Consider the following 16708-nt stretch of genomic DNA (forward strand, 5'->3'; position numbering starts at 1 on the left):
AATACACAGTTAAAGTGTTGCTAACCATTGTTTTTCCATTGGTTTTGTAATAATGCCCCAGTTCCCAAGAGTCATGTGAATATCCGTAAATCTTAGTTTTATTTAAAAACATGTTTCTAGTCTTCATAGTTGCAGAGAAAAGCATGAAAGTCTGACACTAATGTACTGTAAAGACTCAAAAACCAAAAGGGAAGACAAAAAAAGAAAACACTCTTTAAACTCCTAATTTTGTGGGGCCAGATTGATGATTATTGAATGTCTGGCATTGGCAATATCATAGTTATGCAGATACTCAGGCATGTATACCTATATCATGATAATTTTAAGTGATTATATTCTTAGTGTAAACACAAAGATGTGTTTTATTATCAGAAGATTATTTTTATGTTTAAAAAAATTCAGATATTTGGTGGCAGTAGATGAGGGGGCAGTCTAATAAACCTAAAAATGGCTTATTTTTAAAAACTACAGTATTGTAAGATATAGGTCAAACTTGCGTGCCTAAAGTTAGTCATCTAAGTATGTGGTATTATTTTCAGAAATGTTAAAGACTTATCACTCCCCCTGACATCAATGGAAGATAACAGTGACCAGTGCCTTTGAAAAAATAAAATCGAGTCACTTAAGTAAGAGTTTAAATATATACTTGGGTACCTACTTTTAAATAACCAAAGTCTGGATGTTAAACTAGTCTCCTTTAATCACTAGTTAAATCTGAATCTTCTGACACAATCGAGAAATACTTTAGAAACAATTAAAAAATAATACATTATTCATGCACAGGATATTATTTTCCAGGAAATTTTTGAAGAGCATGTATATATCATGAGAGCCAGATAGTTAGATATGAGCTAGCAATATGCTGAATGTGATAGTTTAAAAAAATGCAGTGTTTATCTGAACTGCAATTCACAAAATGAAATAAATGTACTGTCCATTTATTTCAGTGTGTAATCAGACTCCCAACCCATGCTGTCAAAAAAAAAATTCAATGCAAAAAGTTAATCTTATTTGTAGTTTAAAAAAACAAAAAAAATCAGCAAATTCAAAGATAAAGTTCCCAGATTAACTGTCACTTGACCACACTGTATATGTAAGGCAGAAAAGTGGTATAATTTTGAATAGTAGAGAAGAGAACCGTCAATTCACACTAACTTTGCAGGGTTGGACTAATTAATGCTATAAAATAGTATACTAAGTGTGCTAAAAAAGACCAAATTGTAGGAGTTGTAGGAAGCAAAACTTTTGACTACTGTTTAAATTCTTCAGTGTAACAACATATCGGAGATTTCTGTATCAATTATGGTTTTACATTAATATACATATTCAAAACAATAAAGTTATGTCATGTTTTCAATTAAACATTTTCTCTACTCCACATCTGCTGCCTCCAACAGAGCACTGTAACTCTCCTGCAATCTTGCAAAATGCTGAGTAACTTCCTGTAAGTACTGACATCAAAGAGAGGTGACAGCACTCACATGTCAGACGCACTCAGCATTTTGCAGTTATCAGGCCCTTGCTCTGGGCACAGCACCTAGCAAATTTTCAAACTTTTAATACCACAATTATATCTGTTAAATAACCATCACATAATTGAACTGTCTTGGGACATGACTCTTTCCCCTCTCCATTCACAAACAAACCTATCCTGTGTCATAGCCACTTGCTTGTCTTCCTCCTCTTTTGCTCAGACTGTGCTCTGTCATCACCTCTATCATTGCCCTCCCATTGAATAGTATCAATAATCCAGTAATGGTTTACATCTTTATTTACACACACACACACACACACACACACACACACAGAGTTTTAAACTACACTTTAAATCATTTCACATATTAAAATGTGAGCATGGATGACCACTGCCAGAACACAAGAGAAAATCCCCCAAAGTCAACTGCAAGTTCAGGTAATCATGACCTCATTTTTACAACATACATGCATAATTTCCATACCCGTCTTTGATGATGGGACCACAGACTTGAAAAGAGGAAACAATTACAGTCATTAGAATTTCACCCAAGCATGAGATTTAATCTCATAGCACGGACTTGCCAGTGGCTATGGGGGTCTCAATAGAGACAAAATTGCTCTGTATGGGGAGGTGGGACAGCAATGATGCCATTAGTCAGCAAGAGAGACTGGGCTTTGTCTTCTGTCCAGCCTAACAGAATTTATTTTCCCTCCCTCCTTTTCTTGATAAAAAATAAACACAGTAATTTTGTCTCTTTCAAATGCAGCTTTTACATACTTTAGAAAAAGCGGTGAGGAGTCCTGTGGTACCTTATAGACTAACTGAAGTGTTGGAGCATAAGCTTTCGTGGGCAAAGACCCACTTCGTCATGCATCTGACAAAGTGGGTCTTTGCCCACGAAAGCTTATGCTCCTACACTTCAGTTAGTCTATAAGGTACCACAGGACTCCTCGCCGCTTTTGCAGATTCAGACTAACACGGCTACCCCTCTGATACTTGATACTTTAGAAATTTTCTTTACGGTATAATAATGCTTATTGCAATAGCAGGAAAAGAAGGAGGGGAGATGCTTTTTATAACAAAAGTAGTCTTGAAGACTTTATAAGTTCCTGAGACAAACGTCATTTCTCCCCTGCCCACCCAGCTCAATTTAAATGGGATGGTTTTATTACCAACATATCTCCCTTACATTTCCATAGCTTTTTTATCTCAAAAGTTATCAAAGCACTTTTCAAATTGTACACATGTAGCAATCACTTCATTATTGAAATTAAGCACACAAATCAGGGTAAATTCCTGCTCTTAGGAAAAGTGCCAGAAGATCTACACAGAGTAGACAGTCTCAGCTATTATTTGTTGACAGTCAAACATGCTGGGCAACACACAACACATAAAATCAACCTAGTCTAGATAAAAAAGCCTACTATCTAAGAAGCTTGCATGTCCCAGGAAGTCCACAGGAAGAGATAACTTGGACTTCAGGGTGAGTGAAGTGTCAAGATGCACTTCTTTAACCATCCTAAGAAAACAAATTACAAGTTGTATACAAAAACAAAATATACATCAAACAGTAAACTGATGGAAACTCATCTCTTTCAGAAAAAAAAGGCAAGTTGATCCTACTGTTATTCAAATGTAATTATTTCAGATCTGATGCTTATGAGAAACCCCCTCTCGGTTAAAACAAGAGCATGTTCAGCAGAGTTGTTCACAAGGTGAGTGGGTGAATAGTAGAGGAAAGTTGTGTTGTAACATTCACACACATAGATGAGTTTGCCTGATCACGACTACCTCCCATGCTGGTAATGCTGATAATTGCAATCTAATGCAAAACTAGTCAGGATTGGGTTTGAAACAGAGATCATAATTCAAATTGAGAGCTGACACTAATCATTTGATGTTCTCTTGAAGAGATTAGATAGGCTGTGCAAGAACATTTTAGTAGAAGTACTGATAAGAAGATGGGAAATAAGAATTATTGGTATTTACTCTGCCTACAATGCTTATGGAAGCAAACTGTATAAAGGGAGCACTTCAAAATTGCTATTTAATCTGAATTTTACAGAAAGCACTGAAAACATTTTCTAACAGAATGCACAGTATCTTTGCCATCATATCTATCCTAAGAGTTGGTCAAATCTTTCTTTGCAGGAATTCTCACTCAATTTTGCTCCATTATGAGCTGTGACCCACAGTACATAATGCATTCAAGAATCCAGCTGGAAATTACCAGTGAAAAACATCTGTCCTTGCTCTTCAGTTTGCCAGGCCTGCCTCAGGGACCCAAGATAGAAAATAACTAGCTACCACACACAAAAACAACTTTTTATTCTCTTTATGGATTTTAACTCCAAATTTCCTCTGGAGTTGAGTTTATTTTTTTTCTTAGATGAAATTTTTAGAAGACATTTTACACATCTTATTTAAAATGATACAAGGAAAAGAAATATCAGGAAAGGAAAAACACACTCAGGAAAGTATTTGCCTTCTTCAAATGAAACTAGTTTCACTTACATATAGAATCCCAACATGTTTTCTAATAAAAAGTATTGTATCTTATAGCATAACACTATATCTAGCAGCTTCTAACTGAGGCCAGTCTCCAAATCAAACTCCAAGATGTGTATGCATGAATGCAGCAGAAACTTGCTAACCTGCAATGATAACTGGCAGACTATTATGAATTACCAAATTATACCATTTAGCAAATGAGCACGCATTCACCACCACCAAAAAATCCTGCTTGAAAAAATTTCACTTTTAATTTGGTTTAATTACATTACATTTTAATTATAAAAATTTTCCTTCTGTATAGAAAATAATAGAATTTTTCAAATGTAACAAGCTCTTAACATAAAAGACATCACTATATTATTGTTTATCTTAACAGAGCCCAACAGATACAAATCTTGATCACTGCCCCAAACTGCCTACAAACTAATTTCAGACAAGCAGCAACAAGGGTTAGAGGGGACAGATTATGTAGTTATTCAGTGAATGCTAGTACACAGTATTACGGAACAAAGAAATTTTGTTTTTTGCTCAACAGAATGAATGCACAACTAACAGACTTTGTTGGCAAGTATACAGTGCTTGGTTATTAAATAGTTCCTGAGAAGTTTTGTATTTCTGTGGCAAATAGCAAAGTGTGGTTTTGCTGTACATCAGCAAGTATGTACACACACACACACTCACACTCAAAACAGTTCTTGATTAGTAGCAGCATATTTAACATGTAACTCAGAGAAAGAAGTTTAATGAAACCACTCATTTAGAATTTACATTTAAGATACAGGAAGAAGTATTTAAATTATAATAGAAACCACAACTTCAAAATCAAGATAGCATATAGATACACACACACACACACTAAATAAAATGAGCATTGCAAAAGCAGTCATATTTCTGATAGAGTTCGAACTATGCCAGTAAAAGCATGTGACTGTACAGTATAACTCCAAAGATCAAGAGTTACTGGTTTTATCTTTCTTCATATCCATAAATGGTAAGGGAAACTCTTCTGGATTTGCTTTCTATTACTGCTAAGTTAAAACACAGAGTTTAGAATTTTGTTGGACCTGTACTGAGGGATGTAATAGTGTAGTCAATTAACCGATTAACTGATAAGCAAAAGCCTATAGGTTAATGCTATAGATTACATGCATTCTCCCCCTCCCCCCCATTCCCTCACCCTTGCCAGTACATTTTTTTAGGCTGGAAAGTCCCGGCTTGCACCAGGTCCAGGACCTGTCCCTGCTACTGCTCTGCATTTAAACTGTATTAAGAGCTGGGCAGGGAGGTGACCCAGCTCAGTTCCGACTTGTGCTGGGTCCAGGAGCTCAGACCCTGCCACCCCACACTGACTGCTAGCCTCATCCCAGGGGGCTCTAGAATAGTCAAGTACCCAATAAGAATTCATCTGGTTAATATACTATTCAATTAACCAATATTTAACATCCCTACCTATAGTTCCTGGTAAGAAAACCATTAACTCCAAGTCTATAAACTGGAAACACCAAAAAAAGGGATGGAAAACACAGGGTAACCAAGACTTCCAATCGTAAGCCCTGCATGCACACAAAATTGGTCAAACAATTAAATCAAGATAGAGAGATAGAGAAAAGGAAATTAAATGAACAATAAAATTTATGTTCAGACACTGAAATTATGATGCAAATGAAAACATCACACAAACTCCACGTCAAGGCCACTGTTCTATTTTTAAAATCTCCCACTATACCTATATATAAAGGAGAGGCCTCATGCTTACCCCATCCTCCTGCTGTAATTCCTAGGCAACACATGTGAGGAATTTGGAAAAGACTTGAGAGTAACAACTTGCAATTTCCTTTTGCTTGTTTGTTAGGTAAAAATGCAGGGGTGTGTGTGTTAATACCCCATATCAGGGTTCCTACATCTTTAATTGTGTAACCATTTTAGTCAGATGGTCTTTACATAAATGTAAAAAACACGCACATGTATTTGACTTTTTAATGGAGGAGGGGGAAGAATCCTCACAATCACATTGTTTTTAATTGAAAAGCAGTCTCTTACCCTCTGCCATCTAATGTACAAGACAACAGGCCAAACTGTTTACTGTTTAAGTAGTACAAACACTATTATGGCAGACATCAAAATGTTTACAAAGACATCTAAAGAATGAATCATTAGGGGAAGGAAAGAGTTAGGTCATGTTTGGTTCAGATTGACTATGTATCCTATGCATTGTCTCATTTCAAAACTGGGATCACTCCATTTAGACAGACCCTATACATTTATCATAAAGATCCTACATTGTAAGCAAACACTGCCCTCTTGTGCACTATAACGTACAGTCAAGAAGGGTAGATTTTGTTTCTTTTTAAAAGCAAGCAAAAATTTTATACCAGCAGTTTCCTTTACCTCTTCTTTATGCATTCATATCTGTCCTCAAAAACCAAACAAACTACATTCTTTGTTTCATTGAAGAATTTGGTAAAGTAACTCCTCTAAGTTGTCACACATCCTCACCTATAGACAGCCCTCTCACCTGAACCAAATACTCACCAGCAGCCACACAACACACCATAGAATCACATACCCAGGAACCTATCCCTGCAATAAACCCTGTTGCCAACTCTGTCCACATACCTATACAAGCGACACCATCACAGGACCTAACCACATAAGTCACACCATAAAAGGCTCGTCCACCTGCATATTTACTAATGTGATATATGTCATCAAGTGTCAGCAATGCCCCTCTACCATGTATGTTAGCCAAACTGGACAGTCTCTATGTCAAAGGATAAATGGACTCAATTCAGACATAAGGAACGGTAACACACACAAACCTGTAGAGGAACATTTCAACCTCTCTGAACATTCAGTAACAGATTTGACAGTAGTCATCCTTCTATAAAAGAATTTCAAAACCCAATTACAAAGAGAGACAGCTGAACTGAAATTCATTTGCAAATTCAACACTATCAACTTAGAACTGAATAAGGATCTCAAAGGGTTAATGCAATACAAAGGCAATTTCCTGTCTCTGGATGTTCACATTAGGGATGTGAATGGTTAACCAGTAAGCAACCAGTAACCTGATGCCTTACCAGTTATGATTAACTGGCGGGGGCTTGAGCAGCCACCCCCTCCCATCCCGCCCACCATTTAAGCAGTTAACTGGTTAAACATAACGTTTAACAGGTTAACGGATTAAATGAGATTTTATATCCCTAACTTACATCTCCACACCAAATGCTATGAATGACCCTCTTCTACCCTTACTTGATTAACTTCATTAACATAAATTTGGATCTGTGGGAGTTTCCTTGTTTAGTTGACGGATTTCACTCTATATGGCTGAATGCAGTGCCTTGCATGTTGAAAAGTTTCAGGGGGTAGCCTCTGCTGCAGGACTATTCATTGTTTTTTTAAGTTTTTTCATTAACACAAGCAACTTCTTACTTATAAACAGTGCTTTTTTTTTTTTTAGTTAAAAAAAAGTGCTGGTACTCCACGGAAAAAAGTTGCGGAGCTCTGACAGGAGGTGCAGGTACTACATCTGGAGGTTCCGGTACTGCAGTACCGTCACAAAAAAAGTACCGTCACAAAAAAAGTACCGTCACAAAAAAAGCACTGCTTATATATACCCCTGATTCTGTAACTTCCACTCCAAATCATCTGATGAAGTGGGTTTTACCCACAAAAATTTATGCCCTACTATTTAAATTTGTTAGTCTCTAAGGTGCCACAGGAATCCTTGTTGTTTTTGCAGATACACTAACACGACTACTCCTGTGATACTTACCATACAAATGTTAGGATTTTTTTTTTAATCTAAATTTCAGTTTTGAGAGAAGAGATTTAAAAAATAAGTTCAAAACATTATTGAATAGTTTATGGAGTGCAACTATTTTGCACATGCAAGACAGTTATAAGCATGCTGGATATAAGAATTTTAGCGCATATTTTAGAAAACAAAGTACTAGCAGTTAAGATCGTAGTAATGTTTGAACCCTTTCAAAATGGTAGAATATTTCCAAAGTGCCAACCACTATGCAGCTTCAGAAATAAATTACCTCTCCTTCACCCATAATCCTAGGTCTTTCATTTTTAATCTTCATTTTAAACTTTCAGAGCACCTGCCAGGCTCATTACAGCCACTATCCTCTACTCAAACTGGTGGCTAAAGGTCCTTCCAGAGCTTACCAAGCACTGCACTTGTGTAGCTGACCAGATTTCATTGCTCAACAGCAACCAAGGTGCTTTTTTCAACAGTGAAGAACACACTTCCTCCATACCATTCTTAATCTCTGCAATTCCAAGGAGCAAAAAGCCTACATTCAAATTTAGGTCTCTCCCACAACTGAAGGAGAACTCTGCTAGTAGGCTACTGGATTAGTACTCTAGATAGATTCTGGTGTATGTGCAAATGTATTCAGAAATATTCATTTAAACAAGAAAATGTTTTTATGGAAGCTAAACAGAGCTATTTTCCCTATCCACTAACTAGACTTATGTACCAATAGTTGACATCCAATCTCAAGATCACAAGTCAGAGGAGGGTTACAATTAACTACTGTTCCCCAGTAAGCAAAGTTAAAAAAATACTGTCGATGTACTGCAGCATATGCAAGTAGATTTATGAAAATCTGGCTCAGTAATTTTAACAACTTATTACATGAACATTTGTACTGTTATAAAAAAAGTTACAAACAACAGTAAGCACATATTCGTAAAAAGGAACACCTTTTCCTCTCCCACCGACTGTAGTTCCCTTGAGGAGGGTATGAGATCCCACCAGTTTCCCTCCTAAAATGCTCCCACTGAAAGCCAATCATTCCAGCCTCTATTGTCTTAAGGAAGTACAATTACATGGCTCTTCCAGAGTGCATCAGTGCCACTCCTTACTCTTCCAAACAGCAGTCTGCTAAAGTGGATGCTGTAGAGCAGCAAAGGACCTTCCTTTCTTGGTCCTCATCCCCAGAAGGACTGAGCATCTTTTGCTATCTCTGCAGCCCAAATTGTCTCTACTCCTTATGGAGCAAGAGCGTGGACAGTGAAACAAGAGATTAAATCCTTGATGATGCCAGTCTTGTAAAATTCTATTTGTCCTCTAACTTGCAGTAAAACAAGTATCAATCTTATCAGCAGCAGCAAAGATGGGCAAGTAGTAGACTTTTGTACTAAAGTCTGCATATTTTCATGGCAATTTTGCAAGGTTGATGAACCTTACATGGTTGTATACATAGATATTAATTATATTTTACAACAAACTAATCAAAACAAACATTGTGTAACAACAAAAGTACTGCTACATCAATCTTACAAATAATCTCTAGCTGACCAAATTTGAACCTTGGTACCATGCCCATGTTTCCCTTGATCTCGCAAGACTGTTTTCATTGTAGTCGTTTGCATCTGCAAGACATGCTTTTGCTATGCTCATTTCCCCCTCCCCAAGCTCTTGTGCGAGTTCAAAAGTCCTGGCCCCTTCAATGTATCAGGTATGAATTAATACCCTTCCTTAAGAGAACACAGCAGCAAAGTGGAAACAGACACTTGCAAGGCAGCCGTCTTTGAAAGGAACTACTGGGACAAATGGTGACAATGAAGCTCTGGTTATGAAGTAAAAAGGTCAAAGGTTCAGATAGGAATAAGGATTATGAAACTACAAGTTTGTCAAAATTTCCCCTGCAGGTTTAGACAACCAGGGTCAAACAGTAACTTTCCAATTAAAACTCTATAAGACTACTTTGTCCTTTGAACTTCAGAGAAAAAAAACAAAATCTATTTTTAAAATGTTCTTTAAGAAGTCATCTCAGTTCATTTAAAATCCAGTAGATAAAGTGCATCTGAAAACTACTTACCTAAAATAAACAGTTCAGTATCCCTCACTGTATGCATGCAGGCTTGAAGGGGAGCTAGGGTGAGGTAATCATGTTCTTCTGTATTAGTGTGCTGACCCTTTGTAGGGCATGAAATTAACCATCAGCAAGTAAGAAATCTGCTACTGGTTAAACTACTTTGCTACGCAAAGTGGCCTTAAAATGAAATATGGGGATTGAGTTTCTTCTGGAAGATTAACTTCTATAACCTCTCTACAGGTTTCCCCTATTGCTGAACTCATTTGAAAAACCATTGAGCACCTTACTGGATGTATAGGCCTTTTAAAGTATAACACAAACTCTACTCCTCTGAGGAATATTACAACAGCTTCATGAAACTCTATAACACCAAAACAAAACCTAAAGACAAGCAGAAACATCACCCAGATTCACCTACATCGAGTAAAATCCCTCAACAGCCTAAACTTGTGTATCAACATTCAAAAAACACTGCATAGCTCATCACCACATCTGTCAAATTGCATAATCTCAGTATTAAAAACCAAACATGAGTTTAAGGAGAGAATGAATGACTCCTCAAATTACCCTCTCACTCCAATTACAGGTCCCCTTTGCTATATGTGAACCTGGCAAGGAAAAAGATGGTGCAACTGAAGAGAGAAAAACAATGTGTAAAATGGTAGAGAACTGCTCAATTACCAATGTGAGATGTAATTGTAGTCATGTAATTTTATGATGAGGTTTTTGATGTTTCTTACACAAGCTAAAGAATTCACATCAAGAGTAAGTTTTTCAGGGTCTTGACTCTTTGTTTAGAAGCCATCTACTGCAAATAACCCTATATGCTTTTGCAGTGCTACATGGATAATAAAGAGACTGTTATCAAGCATTTTTACCACTAAATGGCAATGGATTTGGTTATGACAGGCAAACTTCCCACTACAGAAAAAAGTGGAAATATACAGCAAAAATCAATTCTAACTATGTTCATGTAATATTTTCAAAAATAAAGGCTAAGTACTGGTTGTACAATGACTAAGCAAGTAATTGTAGAAACCATTATGTGCTCAAAACAACTCCAAAGGCAGTTTGAGACTATCATGTACATAGTTGAGCCCGGACAAAAACATCACTTGTTTCAATTACAGTAAACGTTCGGTAATCCGGCACCTTTAGGACCCAGGGGGTGCCGGATTATCAGATATTCCGGACTATCGGAAAGGGGGGCTATGAGAGGTCTGGGGTGGGGTCTGGGGTGTGGTGGGCGGGGATGCCCCCCCTTCCGATAGTCCGGCTCTGCCCCAGGCGTCCCGATTCAGCTGCTGCTGGTCAGTTTCAGCAACGGCTGAATGGGGATGCCTGCGGCAAAGCAGCTGAGGTGATGCCGGGTTGGTCCAATAGCACCTCCCCTCGGCGCTGCGAGACCAACGCGGCAGCACCCGAGCTGCTCTGGCCCAGGCGTCCCCAAGAGCAACTAAGGTGCTGCCGGGTTGGTCCCGCAGCCCCGAGGGGTGGTGCTACAGGACAAACCCGGCAGCACCCCAGCTGCTCTGCCCCCAGCTTCCCCGATTCAGCTGCTGGTCAGTTTCAGCAGCGGCTGAATCGGGAAAGCCAAGCGCAGAGCAGCTCCAATTGTCCGGCTGCCCAGAGCACTTCCGGGTTCCCGATGGTGTCGGACCATCAGGAGTGCTGGAGCATTGGATGCCGGACCAATAGAGTTTTACTGTATATGTAACTGCGTGTTGCAATGTGAAGTTCCACTTTTACCATGATACCCACAAAAAGCATGTCAGACATTTTAAACTGTGCATTTGTAATATATGTTTAATCTAGTGCATGTGTCTTTACAGGGTAATAACATGACTTAATTCACCAAACATCCTCAAACTATTGTATTTCCCTTTTAGTTCCATCGTTGTCTAAAATTAGATAACATTCTTTTCAGTGCCAAGATTATTTCTTATTTATAATGTGAGGTACCATGCACACAAGTGTGCACTGGAAGTAAGTGGAAGTAAGTTATAACAGTTGCAGCTGCACAGTACAGAAGAATTGTGCAATTGAGTGAAATCTATGCTGTAGTCCTCAGCATGCAGTCACTCAGAATACGCCATTGAAGTGGTAAGGCAGTCTATGGTTTGAGAACAAACTGATATTGTTTGGGTGGAAGTGAAATTAAGAACCAGAAAGTAATTTATTAAGAAATCTAACTGGAAAAAGTTGTATCTACCATTTCATTCCAAGCTGACTATAACATTGCAGCTACAATCCTAAAAACACATCATGGCTGGAACTAACACTTTCTATTCCTAGCATGCAGGTAAAACAGTCTTTGATTTAAAATTTGATATGTTTTGCTTTCAAGGGCAAGTTCTATAAGAAGAAAGATGCAACCACACAGAATGAAATATGACTTCCACCTTGCATTTCTCCTCCTATTTAGTTACTGTTCAAATATTCTGCATTCATTTAAACCCAGGTTTCATCTCCAGTGAGGTTTCTTTTATATTTTTATGAAAAGTATCTGCAAGGTCAACACTGCCCTACTTACCAGGAGGAATAGGCAAAAATATAGGATTTCAGCTATGAAACCCCATTTCAAATAATTAATTATACAGAACATGATTTTAAAGGTTGGGGTTTTTTCCAATCAGCCCTTTAAGGAGGAGCTGCCACCCTGAGAAAATTTTCAATAATAAAACAAATAATACTACCCAACACCTTTAGTCTAGGAATCTCTACAAATTTTACAAACATTGAACTGCACAACCTCATTGTGACATAGATATTGGTATACCCATTTTACAGATAATAAATACATATTGGCCTGTCCTATGTATTTAAATATATTTGTATTTAAATCCATCTTGTCTCCTCCTATATAACCTTACAGTGAGGTCAAAATTTTAAATATGTGATGTTTTATAAAGCAGTCACACAAAAATGCCTTGGGATTTCTAACTCCCATGATTTTATAACAAGTCTTGCAATAGTCATTATTTTATTTAAAGCTCCAGCACCTGGAGTCCCACACATACAAGAGAATCTCTGCTCATTAAAAAAAATAAGAGAGTCCCCATGACCCATGCTTACAGGGAAAAGAATGAAAGCACAAACAGGAAAGGCATAAAAACAGAAGGCAAATAAAAAACAAGCATTTTTAAAATCTCATAATTTGGTCGCCAGCTTTCTGAACAATACTGGTACTTATGGACTGAACAATTTTAAACATGGATTACTACATACAACAGACTTTATTTGGGTCCTGATCTATGCACAAGTCCCCTGACAAGTCAGATTATAATAATTGTAATATCTGACCACTATTGACAATCAGGGTCAAACAATACCAGAAACCTCAACAAGAACAATCAATTATTCTGTAAGTTTTCAAGCATCTTTGCTCAGAAACAAATCACAACTGTTGTGATAGCCCATAGTCACCCTCTCTCTGACATTGCTGAATAAAAAAAACAGCTGAACTGCTAAGGGTTATACTGCTGATGAACTCAAGCAATAAAAAGTTCCATTAATCTATCAAGGATGATACAGATACAAGTATTCTTGTTGTGTGCTTAACTAGCACCATTTGTACATAGCAGATATGTCAACAGAGTGTTTTAACCATGCTATATGAAATTAGTTGGTAGGTTCTCAATTCAGATCCCAGGAAACGAGTCACCACTTTGTACAACTATCCACTAACTGGTTTTCTGGCAATTTAAAAAGAGAAAGTAAGGGCTGAAAAGGCATGAGAAACTAAAGAAGGTCCCTATAAAGATCATCAGTTGGGTCACTGTGAGACAAGTTACACTACTTATATTGTACCTTACAGCCACAGAAAAGCAGTCTTCGGGACTGGCACCTTTCATAAACACTAAAATGTTTTTTGGTTTTTTTAAGTGTGTATGTTTGTTTTTAGGGGGTTCCTTTTTCCATCTATCATCATCAACATACTGCATAAGTGTGCGCTTCCTCAATACAGACTATTTCTTTTCTGTGTAATTTCTTTTAAAAGTTGCGTGTCTTAAGGATCACCCACATAAGCTAAATGTCCTTTTTTATATCTTTTGTCATATCTTTGAGGTAAATAAAACACAAAATTCCAAACTTGGTTTTCTTCAATATACTTTTATCTCACTGAGGTTAGGAATGTTAAATTGTGGTTATCTGACTAATCAGGTAGTCAATACTATTTGTATCAACTACACTATTAGTCGATAAGGACCACTCTACAGAGCCACCTCGCGCTGCAGCTCTGTATTTTAGATGTAGTAAGAGCCACTAGGCTCATTTCAAATACAGAGGCACAGTCCCGGACCAGTGCGAGCCAGGACTGCTTGGTCCCAGCTCTCACTGAGTCCAGCAGCCCCGTTCATGGCAGCGTGAACCGAGACTGATGCCGAAGCAGTCCCTGCACGCAACGAACTCTGATAGATGCAGCAAGGAGGAACAGGCGGCACTGGGGGGGAACCAGCTTTGAAGCTGGCTTTTCCCAGAGCTGGCTCCAGTTTCTCTCCCCTCCTTGCTGCCTCTCAGAGGCTGTGGAGAAGCGAGTAGTCGATACTCCAGTCGACTACTTGCTAACATCCCTAACTGAGGTTCTACAAGGGTTAAAAGATGCAATAATGTCAAATTCCTTCACTTCAGAGTTCACACACAGAGCTGAAGTCAAAATGCCTTCAGGAATCACCCTGTTTTACAGAAGTAAAAAAACATCATTATACAAGCTCTAAACATGATTTAAGACTTGCTCATAGGATAAAAGATCCCTTCCTCACACACCCCAAAAACAATGTAATTTTAAAATGTGCTGGTGGAAGAACTCAGAGAGTCTCCTTTACCTCAAATTTCTTTCAAGGAGAACATTTTAAAATAGCTGAAATTTTAAAAAAACATTTTACGAGAAGATTAGTACTTCTAATGCTATAGTCTGACAAATGATATGAACATCTCAATCTGGATAGGAATTTTGCATTTGAATTTCTAGAAAATGTATATATAAGCATATCAGCAGCAGGACTGCCAACTTATGACAATTTAAATACGGGCAAGTTCAAGAAATTTGAGAGAAAAATTGTAACTACATCCATGAATATTGTCACATCCTCTCCATTAATAAATGTTTAAAAAATGAACACATTACTATAAGCAAAACTGACTGGTTTACATGTCAGTTTTGAAGCAATACAAATATTTTGGTTACAGGTGTGAATTTTTACTGAAAATTACACTACTAACCCTGATATGGATGTAGTTATATCAGTGTACCGTTGTCTTAGTATAGTTTATTTCTTTCCAAATACAGGAATGAGCTCTCTTGACCTCACACACATTCGGGCTACACTTTTGCCAGTCCAGTAATGTTGATTAGAGGTATAACTTTTCATGGCATTGTTATACAGGTAAAAACCCTAGTACAGAAAATTATAACAACAAAAACGCTTTTGCTGGTATGAATTGTCTCTCCACAAAAAGGATTTGGCATCTGTACAGATAGTTTTAACCTTGCCCTCCCCTGGCAGGAGGCTAGTTCCAAGTTTGCAATCCTCCCATTGCACACTGGACAATCTTTACATATTTCAAACTCACCCACCCCACCCACTCTCTGCTGCCTTCAGAAATGAGATCCATACCCACACAGTGGGAGTTAAGACCATCCCTCACACTCTCCCTCCCTCCCCCTCCTCAGAATTGCAGATCTCCCGACATGGGTTGGGGGACGCTCTCCGTCCCCCCAGAATCACAATCTCCCTTAGGGGCCTGTGCACCCCACTCTGTCCCATACACACCTCGCCAACCCCCCCCCCCCCCGCCCCTTACCTCCAATGATGGTGCGGATGAGGGAAGCGTGTCCCGGACAATCCACAAGAGTGAGCTGGAGCTCGCCGGGGCCGGGGCCCAGGTGCGGCGGCAGCGAGGTGCGGAGGCAGGAGAAGCCCAGGTCCAGGGTGATGCCGCGAGCGCGGCTCTGCGGGGCCCGGTCGAAGGCGGCGGTGGAACTGGTGGTGCTGAGCGCCCGGGCCAACGCTGTCTTGCCGCTGTCGATGTGCCCCAGCACCCCCACGTTCACATTCAGCCTCCGGGGAGTGCTGGGCCCCGAGGCAGGGGCAGCAGCGGAACCGGCCATGGCTACTCAGTTGCCCTCGCACACCGCCGGTCCGTCCCAATAGCGCCCCGCGGCAACAGGAACGCCGCGGCTGCCGTTCCGGCCTGTCTCCGCGTCACGCCTCCTCTGGGGAGAAGAGGAACATCTGAGCCGGGCGGAGTTTGGGGTCGCACACACAATAGGCCCTGGGGCTGGCTTAGGGCGCCGTATGACCCGGCCCCGCAGTCTTTCAGGGACTGTCCTTTTCTAAAGCCGACACTGAGTTGAGCCCTGTACCAGCCCCATGAACCCTGGCTGCTGCGGCTGCTGCTCCCAGGGAGCTTGCAATCAAAACCAAACACAACGCCCAGGACTCATGGGAAATTGCCAGCTTTCTAACTGTTCATATCCAAGCACCCGAGTCATGCCCACAGCCTAGACGCTCTGCTATGTTCCCCCTCCCTTTGGTATCTTCCTGTCCTCCACCCTCACTCACTTTCCCTAGGCTGGGATGGAGAAGGAGATGAAGGCGCTAATTAGGGGTGCAGGATCTCAGGTGAAATCAGAAATGAGGGGTTCATTTGTGGGCAGGGGTAACACCTGGAGCACCAATACCACCGCTCCCATTGGTCGGGAACCATGATGGGTATGAAGGTAGTGCCAAGAGCCTCCTTGGCTATGTCTATACTGGTGGGTTCTTGCACAAGAACAGCGGTTCTTGCGCAAGAACCCGCAGAGCGTCCACAAAGCTTGCCCGCTCTTGCGCAAGAAGATTTACACTAAAATGTGGGAAGAGAGGGCTTCTTGCGC

The 16708-nt window shown here is 39.5% G+C and overlaps 1 protein-coding gene across 4 annotated transcripts in view; it reads right to left on the minus strand.

The window, feature by feature from the left end:
- The window catches only part of EEFSEC (eukaryotic elongation factor, selenocysteine-tRNA specific), a 199124-nt gene extending 182923 nt beyond the window's left edge, over positions 1-16201 (minus strand). The window contains exon 1 of one of the 4 annotated variants that reach the window (XM_075938811.2): positions 15634-16201. In XM_075938811.2, coding sequence (XP_075794926.2) covers positions 15634-15940 — 307 coding nt within the window. In that variant the 5' untranslated portion in view covers positions 15941-16201. The remainder of the gene's footprint in view (positions 1-15633) is intronic. The other 3 variants (XM_006120222.5, XM_025183148.3, XM_075938810.2) reach the window with 3 other exon arrangements.
- Between the last annotated feature and the right edge of the window lie 507 nt (positions 16202-16708).

This window comes from Pelodiscus sinensis, chromosome 11 (assembly GCF_052426305.1).
Source record: "Pelodiscus sinensis isolate ZL-2025 chromosome 11, ASM5242630v1, whole genome shotgun sequence".
Classification (NCBI taxonomy): domain Eukaryota; kingdom Metazoa; phylum Chordata; order Testudines; family Trionychidae; genus Pelodiscus; species Pelodiscus sinensis.